The sequence below is a fragment of the Pygoscelis adeliae genome, unplaced genomic scaffold (genome assembly GCF_000699105.1).
Source record: "Pygoscelis adeliae isolate BGI_AS28 unplaced genomic scaffold, ASM69910v1 Scaffold213, whole genome shotgun sequence".
Lineage (NCBI taxonomy): Eukaryota > Metazoa > Chordata > Aves > Sphenisciformes > Spheniscidae > Pygoscelis > Pygoscelis adeliae.
In genome coordinates, this window is record NW_008824410.1 from 827956 (window position 1) to 844259 (window position 16304).

A 16304-nucleotide genomic window follows, 5' to 3' on the forward strand; every position below is an offset into this window, starting at 1 on the left:
TGTTTAGCCTGGAGAAAAGGAGGCTGAGGGGAGACCTCATCGCTCTCTACAACTACCTGAAAGGAGGTTGTGGCGAGGTGGGGGTCGGTCTCTTCTGCCAAGTAACAAGTGATAGGACGAGAGTAAATGGCCTCAAGTTGCACCAGGGGAGGTTTAGATTGGATATTGGGAAACATTTCTTCACCGAAAGGGTTGTTGAGCATTAGAACAGGCTGCACAGGGAAGTGGTTGAGTCGCCATCCCTGGAGGTATTGAAAAGACGAGTAGATGTGGTGCTCGGGGAGATGGTGTAGTGATGGACTTGACAGTGCTGGGTTAACAGTTGGACTTGATGATCTTAAAGGTCTTTTCCCATCCTAAACGGTTCTATGATTCTGTGATTCTAAGAATTTGGATTCAGGTCCTTGCCTGCCCAACTCCGAACAATATACTTTCCCTCTCTTTGTTTCCGTTTCCGTGTTTACAAAATGTTGATAACAGCAGTTCTGTGAAAGAAGTGTGTTAATTCACTAAGAAGTACAGTTTATTCTTATGTTGAAAGAGGCATCAGATAATAAAAAGTTACAGTGTTTTGATATATAGAAAAGTTTGGGTGGGATTTTTTTCTTACTTTGCCCTGTTCCTTCCACACCAGCAAAGTCTGCAGGTGAAAGGGGTCATAAAAATTCACATTTTGAAAGCTTGGTATTTACAGGTCATTAAAGAAAATGCTGGTGTGGCATTAAGTTAGCATTGCTAGGGTGTCTTACTAATTTAAAGAATACAAGATCTCACCCTGCTTCTAGCTGAACAGAGGCCTGGCTGGCAAAGTATTTATAGATCATCCCTATGGAGTGGTTACTTACTATTAATGGCATTAAAGAAAGGGTAGGTTTGATTAAATGAGGGAAAGTTCTTCTCCCTTCAGCCTTCAGTGTTTCCTGCCGTGCCAGGACTACAGGGAAAGCAGTCTAGCGAATATAAATAGATAGTATCATTAAAATGCATCATTATTCTTATTGAAAATTCCAAAAACATGTTTGAGCAGGAGTAGCACATCCCCTCAGATTTCTGTAGAGAGTCACTTGTTGAGAGATTCTCTAGGAAGGGGGTTTATTGAAAGGGAGATGTGTTGTTGTTTCTGGGATGGTAGCCTCTGTGAGGCTGGCCCGTGCCAGCTGGGCGATGGCTGCGATTCAAACGAAGCATTGCTTTCTGCCAGCTGCCCCTGGGGGTCTTATAGCCCACTCCCCCTCGCGTCTCCTCCAGAGTCCTCAGCCAGGATTCCCAGGGCTGCCTCTTCCTTTTCTAGATGTAGCCAAGATCACAGCCCGGTGAGGCTGAGTCCTGTATAAACATTTAAAGAGGGAGATAGCTTTTCCCACATGCTTGCAAACTAAAGAGACCAGATGGACTCATTACCTTGATTTTATACAGGGAGAGCTGAAGCACAAAGAAACTAAATGGTGTGCTGAAAGTTACGTAGGGAAGCCTTAGCAGGAGAAACGTGGAGCCGGGTTTCTAGAGATCCAGTCCAGCATATAGCTATAGCCTGCTTTTTACCTCTTCTTCTGTCTTTAGGGAAAGGGGATTTCAGGAGCAGGGTGGAAGGGGTGGGGGATGCTGATGAAGCTCCTGATGAATTCCCTGCCATTTCCTGTTAATTTCATATTGCTTTTGTTGTTGGTTTCTGTTGATGCTTTAGGTGAGGTCTGTCACAAATCCTACACGCAGTTCTCCAACCTCTGCCGTCACAAGCGGATGCATGCGGACTGTCGCACCCAGATCAAATGCAAGGACTGCGGCCAGATGTTCAGCACTACCTCTTCTCTCAACAAGCACCGGCGCTTCTGCGAGGGCAAGAACCATTACAACCCAGGGGGGATTTTTGCCCCTGGCCTACCCCTAACGCCCACTTCCATGATGGACAAATCCAAGCCCTCTCCCAACCTCAATCATGCCAGCCTGGGATTCAATGATTATTTTCCATCCCGCCCGCACCCGGGGGGTCTTCCGTTCTCACCTGCTCCCCCAGCATTTCCTGCCCTCACTCCAGGATTCCCAGGGATTTTCCCACCGTCTCTGTACCCCAGGCCCCCCTTGTTACCACCCACACAACTGCTCAAAAGTCCCCTCAACCACACTCAAGACGCAAAGCTTCCAAGCCCCCTTGGGAACCCAGCACTTCCTCTGATCTCTGCAGTGAGCAACAGCAACCAGGCCGCTTCAGGAGAGGAGAAATGTGAAAGCAGCCTGGAAAACTCCTACCTGGAGAAGCTAAAAGCCAGGAACAGTGATATGTCTGACGGCAGTGACTTTGAGGATGTCAATACAACCACAGGCACAGATCTGGACACCACTACTGGCACTGGTTCTGACCTGGACAGTGATGCAGAGAGTGACAGGGACAAAACAAAAGATAAGAGCAAACAGATTGAGAGCAAGCCAGATTTTGTCAGCAGCTCTGTGTCTGCAAGTTCCACCAACAACGCGAGTGAGATCCCTCTCTTCTATTCTCAGCATTCCTTCTTTCCTCCCCCCGAAGAGCACCTGCTACCTACCACAGGAGCAGCTAATGACTCTATTAAAGCTATCGCCTCCATCGCAGAGAAGTATTTTGGGCCTGGCTTTATGGGGATGCAGGAGAAGAAGATGGGTTCGCTCCCGTATCATTCCATGTTCCCTTTTCAGTTCCTCCCCAATTTTCCCCATTCCCTCTACCCTTTTACGGAGCGGACCCTCAATCACAACTTGCTGGTCAAGGCAGAACCAAAGTCACCCAGGGACCTCCACAAAGTAGGCAGCACCAGCTCAGAGTCACCCTTCGATCTCACCACAAAGCCAAAAGAGATTAAGCCAATCCTGCCGCCACCTAAAGTCCTGCCAGCCCCATCCTCAGGGGAAGAACAGCCACTGGATCTGAGCATTGGCAACCGCATCCGAGCCAGTCAGAACGGAGGAAGAGAGCCACGGAAAAACCACATTTATGGGGAAAGGAAGCTAATGGCAAGTGAAGTCTTACCCAAGATTTCCCAGTCTCAACTGCCTCAGCAGCCATCCCTGCATTATGCTAAGCCATCACCCTTTTTCATGGACCCCATATACAGGTATTAACATACCCTGCCTTAAGCGTTTCCTCTAATGAGCCCATTTTCTAGCTGACATCGCAACTTGAGGCAGACCGGGATGTAGGTTGTTTAGAAAGAGCAGTGAAAGTCTGCTGTGGTTGATTGTACTTCTCTCTCCTTTGTCACAGCATGTTGAATTTTCTGAATCGAAAGGGCTGAATAATTGAAAGGAGTACTCATAATCAATATGTATAAAGAACACATCCTTATTTTGATAAAGAAGAAACTTGACCTATTTAAGGACTCTCCCACGAGCCAACACTAAGATGGCACTTCTGCTGGGGAAATTCCAGAGGTTTGATTCGATAAGAATGCAGAGTTCAGATGCCTCAGAGCCCGGCCTCTCATGGCTTGGGAATGAGTCAGGAGCCCTGGGAGCCTGGAAATGCAGCTCTCCCACTGACTTACTTGATGGCCTTTTGTGAGCCACTTCACCTTTCTTCCTCCCTGCCCCCCTTTTTCTTTCTAATTCTTTTTCTTAGAATTTTTCAGTTCATAGGAACTGCTGTTGTGGACCCAGCCTTTTGAAACATTTTTAAGTCTGGAGTAACAAGTACTGTGTAAATACATGGTAGCATGTTATTATTTGGATCTCTCCCAGATACATTTCTTGCAGACTTCTCTTTCTTAGAAGATAACAAGGGTTTTCTAGTTTCACTTGAAACGGATGGTTATTGAGGAAGGCCCTATTCGTTATGTCATGCTTAGAATAAGCTGAACATGGAAGGCATGTGTAAAGCAGACTGGGTGAAGTTATCCAAATGCCAGTTAAACTTCCAGAAGGAATGAATTCAGAAGAAGATGTAAAGGGAAGACTCGAGTCTTTTGTTGTTTTAGAACCTTTTATAAAACCTGTTTCTGAAGAAAAATTATTTTAAGGTTTAAGATGAGGGTACCAGGAAGTTTGCGTATTACCCATCTGGGCACTGGCACTACCGTTGTTATCTCCCTGCTGCGGATGAGATGGATTTGTCATGTAGCAAATACCGTTTGCTTGTTTTTAGCAAAGTCCAGTGAAGAGAGGTATCCCAAACTAGTTTGATTTAGACACTAACATGGCAATTAATTCGCCCTTAGGATAGGATGCTTCATAACATCCATTTCTGTACGTGGGTTTGGCCCAGAGGGCTCCTGGACTCAGTGTCTAATTGAACAGCCGGTTCCTGGAAGTGAATGGTTTGTTCTTGCGTTACTTGAGCTAAATGTGAATAGTGTGCTGCGGGGTTGCACAGTGAGCCTAGCTGTAATCCAGCCTGCTGGAAAGTTAATGGATGTGCTGCAGAAGCTGGTGTTTTCTTAGCGCTGGAAAGACTCATAGTGACCGCAGAGCGATTATGTCAGCACTGGGATGGTTCGCTTGAGTGTTCAAAGGACTGCGAACAACAACGGGTGGCGTGGCCTTCGCTGCCGGCTGGAAAAGCAGGCCAGGAGAACAGCACCTATGTCACTGTCTTGCTGCTATTGTACAGTTGATAACTGTGGGAAAAAATGATGTCAATGTCTAGCCAGGCCAAAGAACTGTCAGCTGAGATGAGGATTAGTGAGCCCTCGTTGCTTGCTATTAAGAAAGCGTCTCTCGCTTTGCCAGCACTCTCAGGGTTGATGCTGTGTTGCCTGCTTACATGCTTACCATCTGTGATGGAAACGGCTACATCACAACCCGGGACATGTAATGTATTCTGTCTGGGACCCACCATGGTCATCTCGTCCTGGAAAAATAAGTAGTGATGTAAATAGTCCGGCATTTATTTTTGTAAAAAGTACTTCTGGAAAAAAATAAATAAATGGGATAGAAAGGCAAAAGCTTCGAGTTAGCTTAGGATCCTGCCACCTCTGGGCATTCTCAGTAGGAACGTTAAAATAACATGGGTTGAAAAAGCCGTTGCCAATTAAAATAGCAGCCTCAGGAGAACCGTAAAGGTCCAGAAGACAGATGGAAGTGAAAGCTGGGGGCATCATTTGTTGCATTCCATGGGATGCATATAGTTTTAGTAATATATTAAAATAGAAAGTCAGTGGTGGAGTTGCTTGCGAATCAGACTTCTGATGTAATGAGCTAAACAGCAGAGCTTCCAAGTCCCAGCTTAAAAAATATGGAAATATTTTGTTTCTAAACTTCTCTTTATCAGACTCTCTCACATCATTTGGCTCCTTCATTTTTCTCCCAAAGGCGACTTAAATCCTTGACATTTTCTCCTGGTGATATAATTTAATGCAGCCAGACAGCCTGAAATCAGTGCAGTTTTTAGCTCAGCCTTGTTAAGGTAACGTTCTCAGGCACTGGGCTGAAAAGATCAGCTTAATCCTCTGCTCACTGCAGAATTCAGCTCTGACGAGGAAGTTTGTACGTTTGTTGTGTTCTCATTACCCGACACCGGGAGATGGTAAAGCTGTGTGAAACGCTGTTGCTTCACTAAGGTTTTACGTATCTGATGCAGGTGGGGCTGGCTCTTGAGACGCCTGCTCAAGGTCCGAGGGCATTCCCCTGGGCATCGTAGCTGATTTCAGCGCGTCACGGAGAGTAAAGCTTTGCTGGTCGGGGTGTTGCTCGCTGCCGTTTACTGTTTTACCTTGTGTCGGGGAGAAAATTTTACGTATTGTTTTACAGATTGTTGTTTTTCTGAAAACTCATGCCCGTAAAAACACGTACCTTCCAAAGCGCAGTAATTCCGACTGCGTTTCAAATCCGTCTCTTCTCTTTTCTTCTACCTAAGAAAAATTAAATGCAGATTAAATACAGTTCGCTAAATAGCACTCTGCATGACTCTTCTTTTAAACTCTTTGGTAATTTGATCCACACACCAATCAGCTGAAATGCAGCAAAATAATTTGCTCTCATTTATGCTGGACTAATGTAGTTAAAATTACTCTTACTATTGGATTTCTGCTGGTTTAGCTGAGATGGACTCTGTTCCGGTAATTTAAAGATGCAGCTGCGTTTATTGGAGTTACTTCCATAGCACTTTTTTCCCATAGAGGACATTTCAGTTTCTCTTTTTGGTGATTCCACACTGCGGTTTCTCTGCAAGTAGAATATTTTGTGAAAGCAAAGCCAATATTTTAAAAAATAGGAGCCTAACTTTAGGATCATTTCTGCATAGTAAGGTGCTTAAGCATGGAATATTTGGATGGACTAAAGTGACATCAGAAGAACTCAGCTTCCTAAGTCGCTTCAGAAATCTCCCACCAGTTCCTAACTTTTTAAATTGTTATCCACATATGCTTGCCATAGAAACTCAATGCAAATTATATCTCAGCTGCAAGGGAGGAAATAAATATGAAACACCTAATGATTTCAGCACACTTGGGGCTGCAAAGTCTGGTGCAGTGTTAACTCTTAAGATAAAGACAAACTCCCAAAGACACATTTTTTCCATGCCTGGCTGCCTGCTGTGGACTCTAGAGCTTCTCCCACTTAAACATGGGTTTTGCTGTAAATGTAGGTTTTTTCATGACATTTCACAACAGCAGAGGCTTATAAACCACTGTAGTAGAGGCATTAGTTCTCACACAGAAAGATCAAAATGTTCTCTTAGTCGTCGGTCTGATGGCTAAAAAAATATTGCCCAAAGGAGGGGATCCATTTTCATATTGTTTCCAGTGCCTTTTGCAGGGTAACTTGTGGGTCATAATTTGTAGTATCCAGTAGAAGGGGAAGAAAGACATTTGTGTCAATAGGAGACTAGCCTCATATATATAATTTAAACACCTCTGCGAATGGTTTGGCTATTTCTTTGCTGCCTGTAGCCCTGTAAGGTATGTAACCCTCTGTGTTGTTGTCCAGCAGGGTGGAGAAGCGGAAGGTGACAGACCCTGTGGGTGCCCTAAAGGAGAAGTACCTGCGACCCTCCCCGCTGCTTTTTCACCCCCAGGTAAAAGCAGTGACGTTGTAATGCAGTGTTGATTGAATGCCAAGAAGTTTGAGATGGAGCTGGTACAAACAGGTCACTTGGATCAGACACTTTCTCATCCGAGGGCCCGACTGGAAACTCCACTATTTTCCACCAGTTACTTTCAGATACTTTTGATTTCATAACTGGTTTGAGGATGATGGTAGTTATGCCTTGCTGTTTCTTTTGCATTGACAGAAGAACAGGGATGAGGTCTGGACAACTCATATGGTCTGCCAAACTCCCCTTTCGCATGCCAGAATGCCCATGTAATTTTTCCACTGGGAACACCTGGTGCAGTCATTTGCAGTAGTGCAAAGTGGAGAAGGACTGTCCAGCATCCAAGCAGGAACATTTTATACCTGCCTCACATTCCCTTACATCATCTAGAAAGCGTGAAAGTGCGGAGCATTGGAGAATCAGGGTTCAGTTCTGCCTGCTCCAAAAGGTGATGGGTCACTTGATGGAGAACTTGTATTCTGTCCTTCCTGCACAGCTGCTCTCGTCTCTGTTCATCTGACAGCTCACGGATATTTGCTCCCTCTGCATCTCCTTCAGGTCTGAGTCACTGCAGAGCAATGGGAAACGCTGCTGGACAGCTTTCCCATTTGGCAGTGGACCGGGAATGCCAGCCCGTCAGCCCACAGCGCAGCCGTACCAGGCCTTTACCCCACAGTATTTGAAAGGCACAACTAAGGCCAGTGCAACCAAGACTATTCACAGGAATCAACGCCAGTTTACAAAACCCCTTATCTTATAAGCGATAGCTAAACTCTCCAAGAAGCGACGTTACTCTTTGCCCTTAGGATTCCTTGCTCCATAATGGTAATGCAGCGATCTGCCACACGCTGCCCGACATCCTCTCCAGTGTGACGGTCGCCAGCTATCCTCTGTCTCTCCTGCTGTGAACACATGCTGGGAGCTGAGCTCTGTGGTCATTATTGTACTCTCCTTTATATTCACATGCATTGTTCTCCTCTGATAATGTTTCCCACCTTAGATAAATAACTTGCAGGTTTGTGAAAGCTGGATCCTGGTTGCTTTCACAGCTAAACTTAGTTCCCTCATTGTTTCACATCAGCCTCAGAGTTTGGTTAATAACTTCCCCCGATTTTTCCTTCATACAGGCTGGATAATGGTGACAGGCTGGCCAGGAACATCCTGTGTTTGTGTGAGTTAGAATAGTGGGGATATCTGCCTGTAAAGAATCTGATAGCAGGGAGGAGCTAGTGTGGCAAAGCAACCCAACAAGACGATGAGAAACATACAGACCCTGAGTAGGAGCAAGTATTGGGTGGAAGGTTATTAACATTGTTCCTGAAATCCTGACCACGTCCTCTTCCCATGGCAATGAAAAGATGTGGAAGGTCTGGTTATCTCTAATAGCTTATCACACAGAATAGCCTAAAATTTACAATCACTCGAGCCCGAAACTTCCTGATAACTAATTTTTAAGAAAGCGGGTTGCTGTGTAAAGCTCACTTGATCTAGAGAGTTGCTGTTCCCATGCTATGTAATTAATCAGGTATTTCAAATACGGTGAACGAAGACAGGCCATTTGTTCAAGAATATGTGAGATTTTTACTACCAGATCCCCATTCGATATTATCCTGGATCTTTTCCTAAGAAATCATATTTTCAGGGGCTCCTGCTTCTCTCTTCTTCGTTAGGACCAATGTTCATATACCGGGTCAATTAGAGGCACACTCTACGTGTGTTTCTCTCACTCGAAACATGAGTCTGCTCTCAGCCTTTTCTTCTGTGAATAATTCCCCAGCTCTCAGAGGGCCCTGGGTGGGATGCGATTAAGCCAGAAGATGTGGTAAAGACTGAGCACTGAGAAGATGCTTTCTCGCTCAAAATGAATTTCAGGCAAGTTTTATTTCTTAGCCAGTCGTTGACAGTAGTTTCTCTGCTCTGATGGGAGTTACTCTTACATTGTCTATTTTAAATGAAACTCTGGACAACATAAATAAATGGTGTAACTTTTTGAGAACTTAATGGAAAACCTTTTCTCACCTGTTAAGTTTCTTTTCTTCTTCCCTTCTTTTTTTGTTATAACCAGGCAGTTGTTCCCTAAATAGCAAAGTGCCTTTACCACTGGAGAGGCTATGGCCGGTGTTTAGAATTTTAAAATAAGCCTACGGCTATCAAGCCAGCAAACATCTCTGACTAAGTGCCTAAAGAACAGGGCACAACAAAAGATATCTCCAGGTACTCCAGCAAAGGGCTGAGTGGCATAGCTCTGAAAGATCCGGATAGCATTTTAACATGATGGTTTTGTTACATGACTGGCAGCTGGGGCAGAGCTTTTGCTGTAAATGATCAAGTAACCTTTTCAAGTGGCTGGCGCTAAGTATTACTTAGTATTTATCATGGGCTGGGAGCCTCCAACTAAGGGGCCGTGGATCTATTATCGGGAAATGGGTTTTACTACTCCTCTTTTTTACAGCTTATGAATGGTTGTCAGCCTTCCACAATGTATTCTTTGGTGATTAAGACAACTTTTTTTAATAGTCATACATTTTAAACAATATCTTGGCTCTCTTCCCCTCCCCGAGCCCAGTTTAATAAAGTGTAAACGTGCAAAAGGTCAGCCCTTCCTGTACAATAGAGCATCTAGTTTTGATATATGGCTTCCTACTGCCTTCCGCTCGCTCGCTGTCCCCCCAGCTCTCAGGCTGACTCTCCATTCAGGCTCCCACTCCCCCCGGTGCTCCCTTCTTTCCCGGTGATGTCATCTGCAGTGAGGAGGCAGCTTTATTGCTGCCTTGTTTGTTTTATCCATGTTTTCTGCTTGGTATCTTGAAAGTGCTCTCAAGAGTGCATAAAATTGAACGTTGGAGATGTCAGCGTAGTCCTCCGAGTTGCATTTCTCTCTTGGATTTGGATTTCCTGTTTTGCTCTAATGAAAGTAAAAGTGGTTTTCTTTAGGTAGGATTTTTATGCGTATCCTTTTTTTTGCACACAGGCTGACTTTTTTCTTTCCTTTTTTGCTTTCCCCTTCTCCTGTATCTCAGGTTTTTCCTTTTCTCCCTCTTTCTGGTGTGGTATTTAATCGAGTGTTTATGTGAGAACATGGCCATTGCCGAGTCATACAAACTAAAGCTGATAAAGGCACCCAGAGACGTTTTATTCGGCGTCACATCTCTAGGCCTGTATGCCGGCCACTCCCATCCAAACAGGCTTTCAGTGTGTAGGTTGTGGTCCTCCTAACCATAACTCATCCAGCCACAGCTCACGTAGAGTATTTTGGCTGGAGTTCCCTTTCACTCCAGGAAGCTCAGCCATCTCCCACCCATCCTTCCATCACCTTTACTGGCTTCTGAACCTTTCTTACATGTAATTAAAACGTTGGCCTCTTCGCTAGGCAAACTCTCTGTGGACCCACTCCGTCCTGAGTCTGATCTTAACTCCTCCTCTTTCCCAGCTGTTCCCTCTTCACCCCTCCAGCCTCAGCCTCTCCTCTGTCTCAGCTCCTTGATCAGTGGTCACGCATTCCCCCGTGCTCCCTCCCACTCCACTTTGGGCAGGATTCTTCTGCCTCCTGCCCAAAACTTCTCTGTCCTCTCTAACCTGGGGTTGTCTGCCTACTTGCCTGCCCGCAGCTCACTACTGCTGTCCCTCTGAGCCCGTGCGACGGTAATGGATGCTGTGTGAGAAATCAAACCTCCTTGCTTTCCAAGACTTTGTTTTGAGTTTGAGAGGAGGGTTTGGGCAGTGAGTTCTACATCCAGCAGTTGACCACGGTGTCTAATTTCAGTGTCATCCCTGGAAAAAGGGAAGCCAAGTATATTCTGAGATAATTTTTAATCTGAAATGCTGAAAGTAAGCACATGCACGTTGCAGAAGGTAAACAAGTGCCTCATTCCTGAGATCTAATGCTTACTGCATGGCTTTGCCAATTGTATCTTTTCTGATTTCTCTGAGCCTGGTACACTATTTCTCTCTTTCCTGGCTCGATTCAGTGGCTCCATTTCACGCTGTGCAGCTAGCTTCTGAGAGTAAGAGCAAACATCAGCAACAGGCTTCGACCAACATACTAGTGCTAAAAGACATGTTTTATGCATCAGATATTGTTCTTCCTGTGGATTTTTATGACGTGAGGTCTTGCCTTGTACTTGTAGATGTCAGCCATAGAAACAATGACAGAGAAACTGGAGAGTTTTGCAGCCATGAAGGCAGACACCGGCACTTCCCTGCAGCCCCTTCCACATCACCCGTTCAACTTCCGATCTCCACCACCCACGCTATCCGATCCCATCCTGCGCAAGGGCAAGGAGCGTTACACCTGCAGGTAAGGGCCTGGGCACCCCGCAGAAGCGAGGCCGTACCCCCAGCTTGTTGAGGCAGCCCTGGGAGAATGTCACCCCAGCTGGGAAGCTGCATCAGACACCAGCATGCAACAGAACAACTTCACATGGACATCTTTACTGTCTCGGCAGGGGTGGGAGGAAAAACAAGAAGCAGCAGAATTAGAACAGAGCATTCTGATGACTAATTCACTCTGAAATAGCTTGTTTTGTCTGGTAGAAAATCAGCATCTTCTATTTTCTTTGTAATTTTTAATAACCTTGAGAGCAGATCTGGAGATTCTCAAGCAAACAGAATTCTCCAAGCCAAGTCTCTTGTGTGTGGTAGCAAATGCCACAGTTTCCAGCGTGAGTGCAATCTCAGCTATGTCCAATCTCAGCTATGCAAAATAATGGAATTTAAAAAATGGCATACAGTAAACAACTTTTTCAAACACAATTGTAGCCACAGAAATACTTACGTGTCCATTGCAGCTCTAAAAGCTCCTATCAGAGCAGATCACCGGGGAATAAAAACCTGTATCTGCTTATGCAGTTTTACCTGCAACTACTAGAGGTTCTTGTGGTGGCTCCCACTGCATTTTTCTTGGGGGCAGTAAGTGGGTGTGTATTTTGTTTGATGTCTCTCTTACGTTCGACTTTGCCACAAAAGCTATGGGCTCAAATTTCAGCTGAGTATTTAGAAATTGGAGGTTGCTCCCTACAAGAGGGACTAAACTTGTGTTTAGATATACACTCACAAGTTAACATTTGGATTTTCATTGTTGATGAACACTCACATTAACCATTCATCTTCAGGACATCTGAAGGTGCTGAATGTCTCTGAAATTACGAAAGTCTACTCATATGTTCCTTCTCCAACAGTAAGCATCAGGTTTCACAGTCACAGAATGTAACCCTTCATCCTTAATATTTTATTTCCCAATTAATATTTTTATTTATACCTCCCTTCCTTTTGAGTTTACTGTGAATCAGAGTTATAGTGGAACACAGTTCCTTCTCTTATTTAATTTCCTATTGCTGCATTTCCTTATTCTAAGCAGCCTGTCAGACTCACAGCAGTATACCCCGATAACAGTAACACAATGGTGCAGCATTTATCCAGGAGAAAATTCTGTGAATTCCAAGAAGGATGGTCAAGTAGATTCTGTATGATAAGCAACTGAACAGGGCTATAAAGGAGATCTGTAAAAATCTCAAGTGATGGACAACGTGAATAGGCAGTGATTAAACACTCTTTATCCTAATGCAGGACCGAGGTAGTATCGAGTGCAGTTACTGACAGGTTCAAACAAGCAGGAGGGTTTTTTAAACAACACACAGTTCTGCAGAGGAACTCATTACCGTAGGAGGTTGTGGATGTCCAAAGCTTATGCGCATTCAAAAAGCTTCTAGGAAAATAGATGGAAGAAACTCGGCAAAAGGGCATCGAACACAACTATTGGACCTTAGGCTCAGGAGGATCTTCAACTTCAGATGGGAGCCGGGAGAACATACCGGGGATGGGTCACTACATCCTTACCGTGTTCCTATATACTTGCCCAGGCCTCCAAGATAAGCTACTAAGTCAGCCAGCACTGGGGTCTGAGCTGGGTGTTCTGATAGGGTTTTTTCTTTTTCCTGCCCTTCCCAATGATGCAGCATCATCGACTGTCGTTCTGTCTCTCTGCTGGACGTGGGTTACACCAGTATCTCGCCACTGTGAATCCTGTTATTCTGGGGTGGGCGTCGCTCTGTTAGCTCCACGCCTTCCTCCCTCAGTACCTAGGTACTTAGAGTTACTAGTGCACAAAGGGATTTTCCGTTTTTGGGAGCGGTATCAAAATGGGTGAGGTCGATGGTAGCTGGTGATACAGTGTTTAGAAATGGTCTGGTGTGGCGGGACTTTATGCACTGATGGTTACTTTGGCTTTCACTGTCTAGGTACTGTGGTAAGATCTTCCCACGCTCAGCAAATCTGACAAGGCATCTGCGGACACACACTGGAGAACAGCCCTACAGGTGATGTTGTCCCCCAGATAAAACCCCTTTCCAACACACTCCTCATTCACCACTGTGTTATTTTTTCTCCTTTCTATAAAGCTGTGCCAACATAATACCGCAGTCCTGTAGCATTACATATAATGATTCATAGGATTGTATATTATGTGTACCAGCCAAAAATAATCAGGCTTGGCAGCTTGAAGATAGACACTTAACTTATATTTAGATGTATGCTGGCAAATGAGTGGTCTGATTTGCAGTGTTGTTTAACACTCACATTAACCATTCATCTCAAGGACAGCTGAAGGTGCTGAATGTCTCTGAAAATCGGGCTGTTTTGAAGGGCTTGCCAGTAAGTTAACTGCTGGGCCTAGCTAGATTTTTTTTTTCTTTTCCTAATGCATATCAGAGGTGCCTGGAGTAGTGGATCAAAAAATAAAAGACAAGAAAAGCCCTGTAGTATATCTGCTTTAAAATCTAAGTTAGGGAGTGTCCTACCTTAAGTCACGAAGTTTAAAAAGAGTGATCGGGGGGAAATCCACACGCTGTTTCACGTGTTCCGTTGGGTGTCTAAGGTAGAGGGCCGAACTGCTACTTTCTGCTAGTCGTGGACAAGGTGATCTGATTGTTACACTTCAGTTTGCATTGTCTCTATGCAAAAGGGCACACTGCAAAACTGCCCATCCCTTCCTGCGGACAGGACCCTGCACGCAGGCACGGCGTTCCAGCCTGGGCGCACACAGGTGCTGCTTCCCGTAAAGGGGCTCCTGTTTAAGTGAGTGCTTTAAATTCGAATAAAACTTACAAGAAAATATATGTAAGTGTGTGTGTGTGTGTACATAGGTATATGAAGGAATATTTCTCATGGAAGACCAGTGGGAATTTTTTCCCCCAGTATTTTCTCCTGGTGTTTTACAGTCAGTTTCAAAAAAAATTGGCAAAAAATACGCTTTGGTTGATTTCTTGTTAGAATAGGTACATATATGAGCAAAACTGAATGAATGATGAATTGAGAGCTCACTGAAAATCAAGCATTGTGTTTTCCATAATGTGAGTAAGTGTTTCGCGCATTGTCAAACAATAGTAACAATTCAAACAGTTTCATTTTTGGTAGCTGATATTATGGTATTTCCATACACAGTCATAAGTTCACAACAAAGCTAATGTAATAGTTATTATATAAAGAGAAACACAAACAAATTTATGAGCAGCAAAAGGCCATGTGGTCAAATACATCAAATTTTTATGCTTAGTTTAACTTAAGAAGCTACTCTCTCCCACATTGTAATCCCTGGTACATACGGAGTCAAATTTTTTTTCCATACAGAGTCATACAGAATTTTGAATGTAGACATTAGGTAAATTAAAAATAAAAAAAACTCGCTCCAAAGCAGACATATATCTTGGAACCATTCCCCGTTCTGATTTTTTCAGTTGCGTTATTTGATATGCCTTGAATGAATACTGTGTATTCACTATACACCCCTGTCTGACTAAAATGCTTGCTCCCGATTATTCTGAGGTTGTTAGTTCAGTTTTCTTCCAAAAAAGGAGACTTGCAACTTAACAAAGGTTAGGAAAATAAAGATTTATTTGATCTGGTCTTCTACCAGAAAATGGCCTGTGTGTTTTTTTTGTAATAGAGGTTTGACTTCTGGACAATGTTGCATTATAATAGCACTCCTGAGAGTTAGTGCTACGTTTACAGAAGAGCTTAATTGTCATTGATTTTCTTTTGCTCTCAGAGAACTGAGATTTCCAACTTCCACAACAATAATTGTTTTGAAAGCTTGTTTTTTAAGTGCTGACTTTATGCAGGTAAAAGGAGCTTGCTGACTTTTCAGTGTTTTACTGATGGCTCTCTTACGACTTTTCTTTTGATTGTTTAAAAGTTTTTTCCTTTGATTCTGTCAGTGTTACATATTCATCCAAATATGAATGAAAATGTTCTTAAAGCTAACATAAACTGACCAAATGTCCAAGTGTAGATGAAGAAACAGGCAGGCCAGAAAATAAGGTGCTTTGGTTTGGTTCCTGATTGTCATTGATAAGTGATGTGTTTTTTACCAAGTCACTTAAACTTCCTAGGTGTCTATTTAATTATGTATAAAGTAGGAATTAATAGCACATGAGCAATAAGGAGGCAAATTAATCCTTTTCGTAAAGGGAAAGTGCTACATGTTTTTTGAAGAGTAAGAAATACCTGGTAATGCACTTTACTTCCTAAAAATCAACTGATTTGAAAGACTCAAAGACAATATGCTATACAGTGAAATTCAACATGTTTCTTTTCACTCTTCCACACCAAATCTAAAATTCGGTAGTACGTATTTCAAAACCCAGTGGTAAAAAGGACTATCAAACTTAACTGTTTCTTTTGGAGAAATGCAAAATAAGTTGGGCTTGTAAAATCATGTCAGACTTACTTGGAAACTCAGGTCGTAAAAAACGGGACTTTGTTGTCTGAGCTTACCGAGCAAAACCCAGAAGAGGCAGTTTTTAGCGAAGCTCCTTATGCTTGGAGCACAGGAACATAAGGGTGTATTGTGGTTGTGGGTTTGCTTCTTAGTTTTATTTTCGTTCTCTGGAATCACAGAATCACATAAACTACATAAAACCTGGACTGGGAGCAACTAAAAGCTATTTGATTCGGCAAGACTTTATTTTCTTCTTTCAAACATCCATTCCCTCCAGGATGCCATCTAATTGATTCTTGAATTACACCCAATCCTGAAGCATTGCCTGTAAGGCTGTGATTCCTCCTATAAAGATGTGCTTCCTGACGTCTGTTTTGAATTTGTTTTTCTTTAATTTCCTTTTAGGCCCCCGTGTCCTGTTATCTGCATTAAGCTGAAACTAGCAGCTAAAGCTGACATCTACCACGGCATTTAAGATCGCACGTAGTTCAATAAAAATCTCTTCTTTCTTGTTTTCTTTTTTTAAAACGTAGCCTAAATTCACCCCTGGTATAAATGCACTTGAGAGTAAGGAGTTACTCAGAGGAAGAGTAG

The 16304-nt window shown here is 43.6% G+C and overlaps 1 protein-coding gene across 1 annotated transcript in view; it reads left to right on the plus strand.

The window, feature by feature from the left end:
* The window catches only part of PRDM16 (PR domain containing 16), a 350772-nt gene that overhangs the window by 324867 nt on the left and 9601 nt on the right, over positions 1–16304 (plus strand). Inside the window, exons 9-12 of the mRNA XM_009320544.1 lie at positions 1685–3086; positions 6892–6979; positions 11125–11294; positions 13234–13311. Of these exons, the coding sequence (XP_009318819.1) occupies positions 1685–3086; positions 6892–6979; positions 11125–11294; positions 13234–13311 (1738 nt within the window). The remainder of the gene's footprint in view (positions 1–1684; positions 3087–6891; positions 6980–11124; positions 11295–13233; positions 13312–16304) is intronic.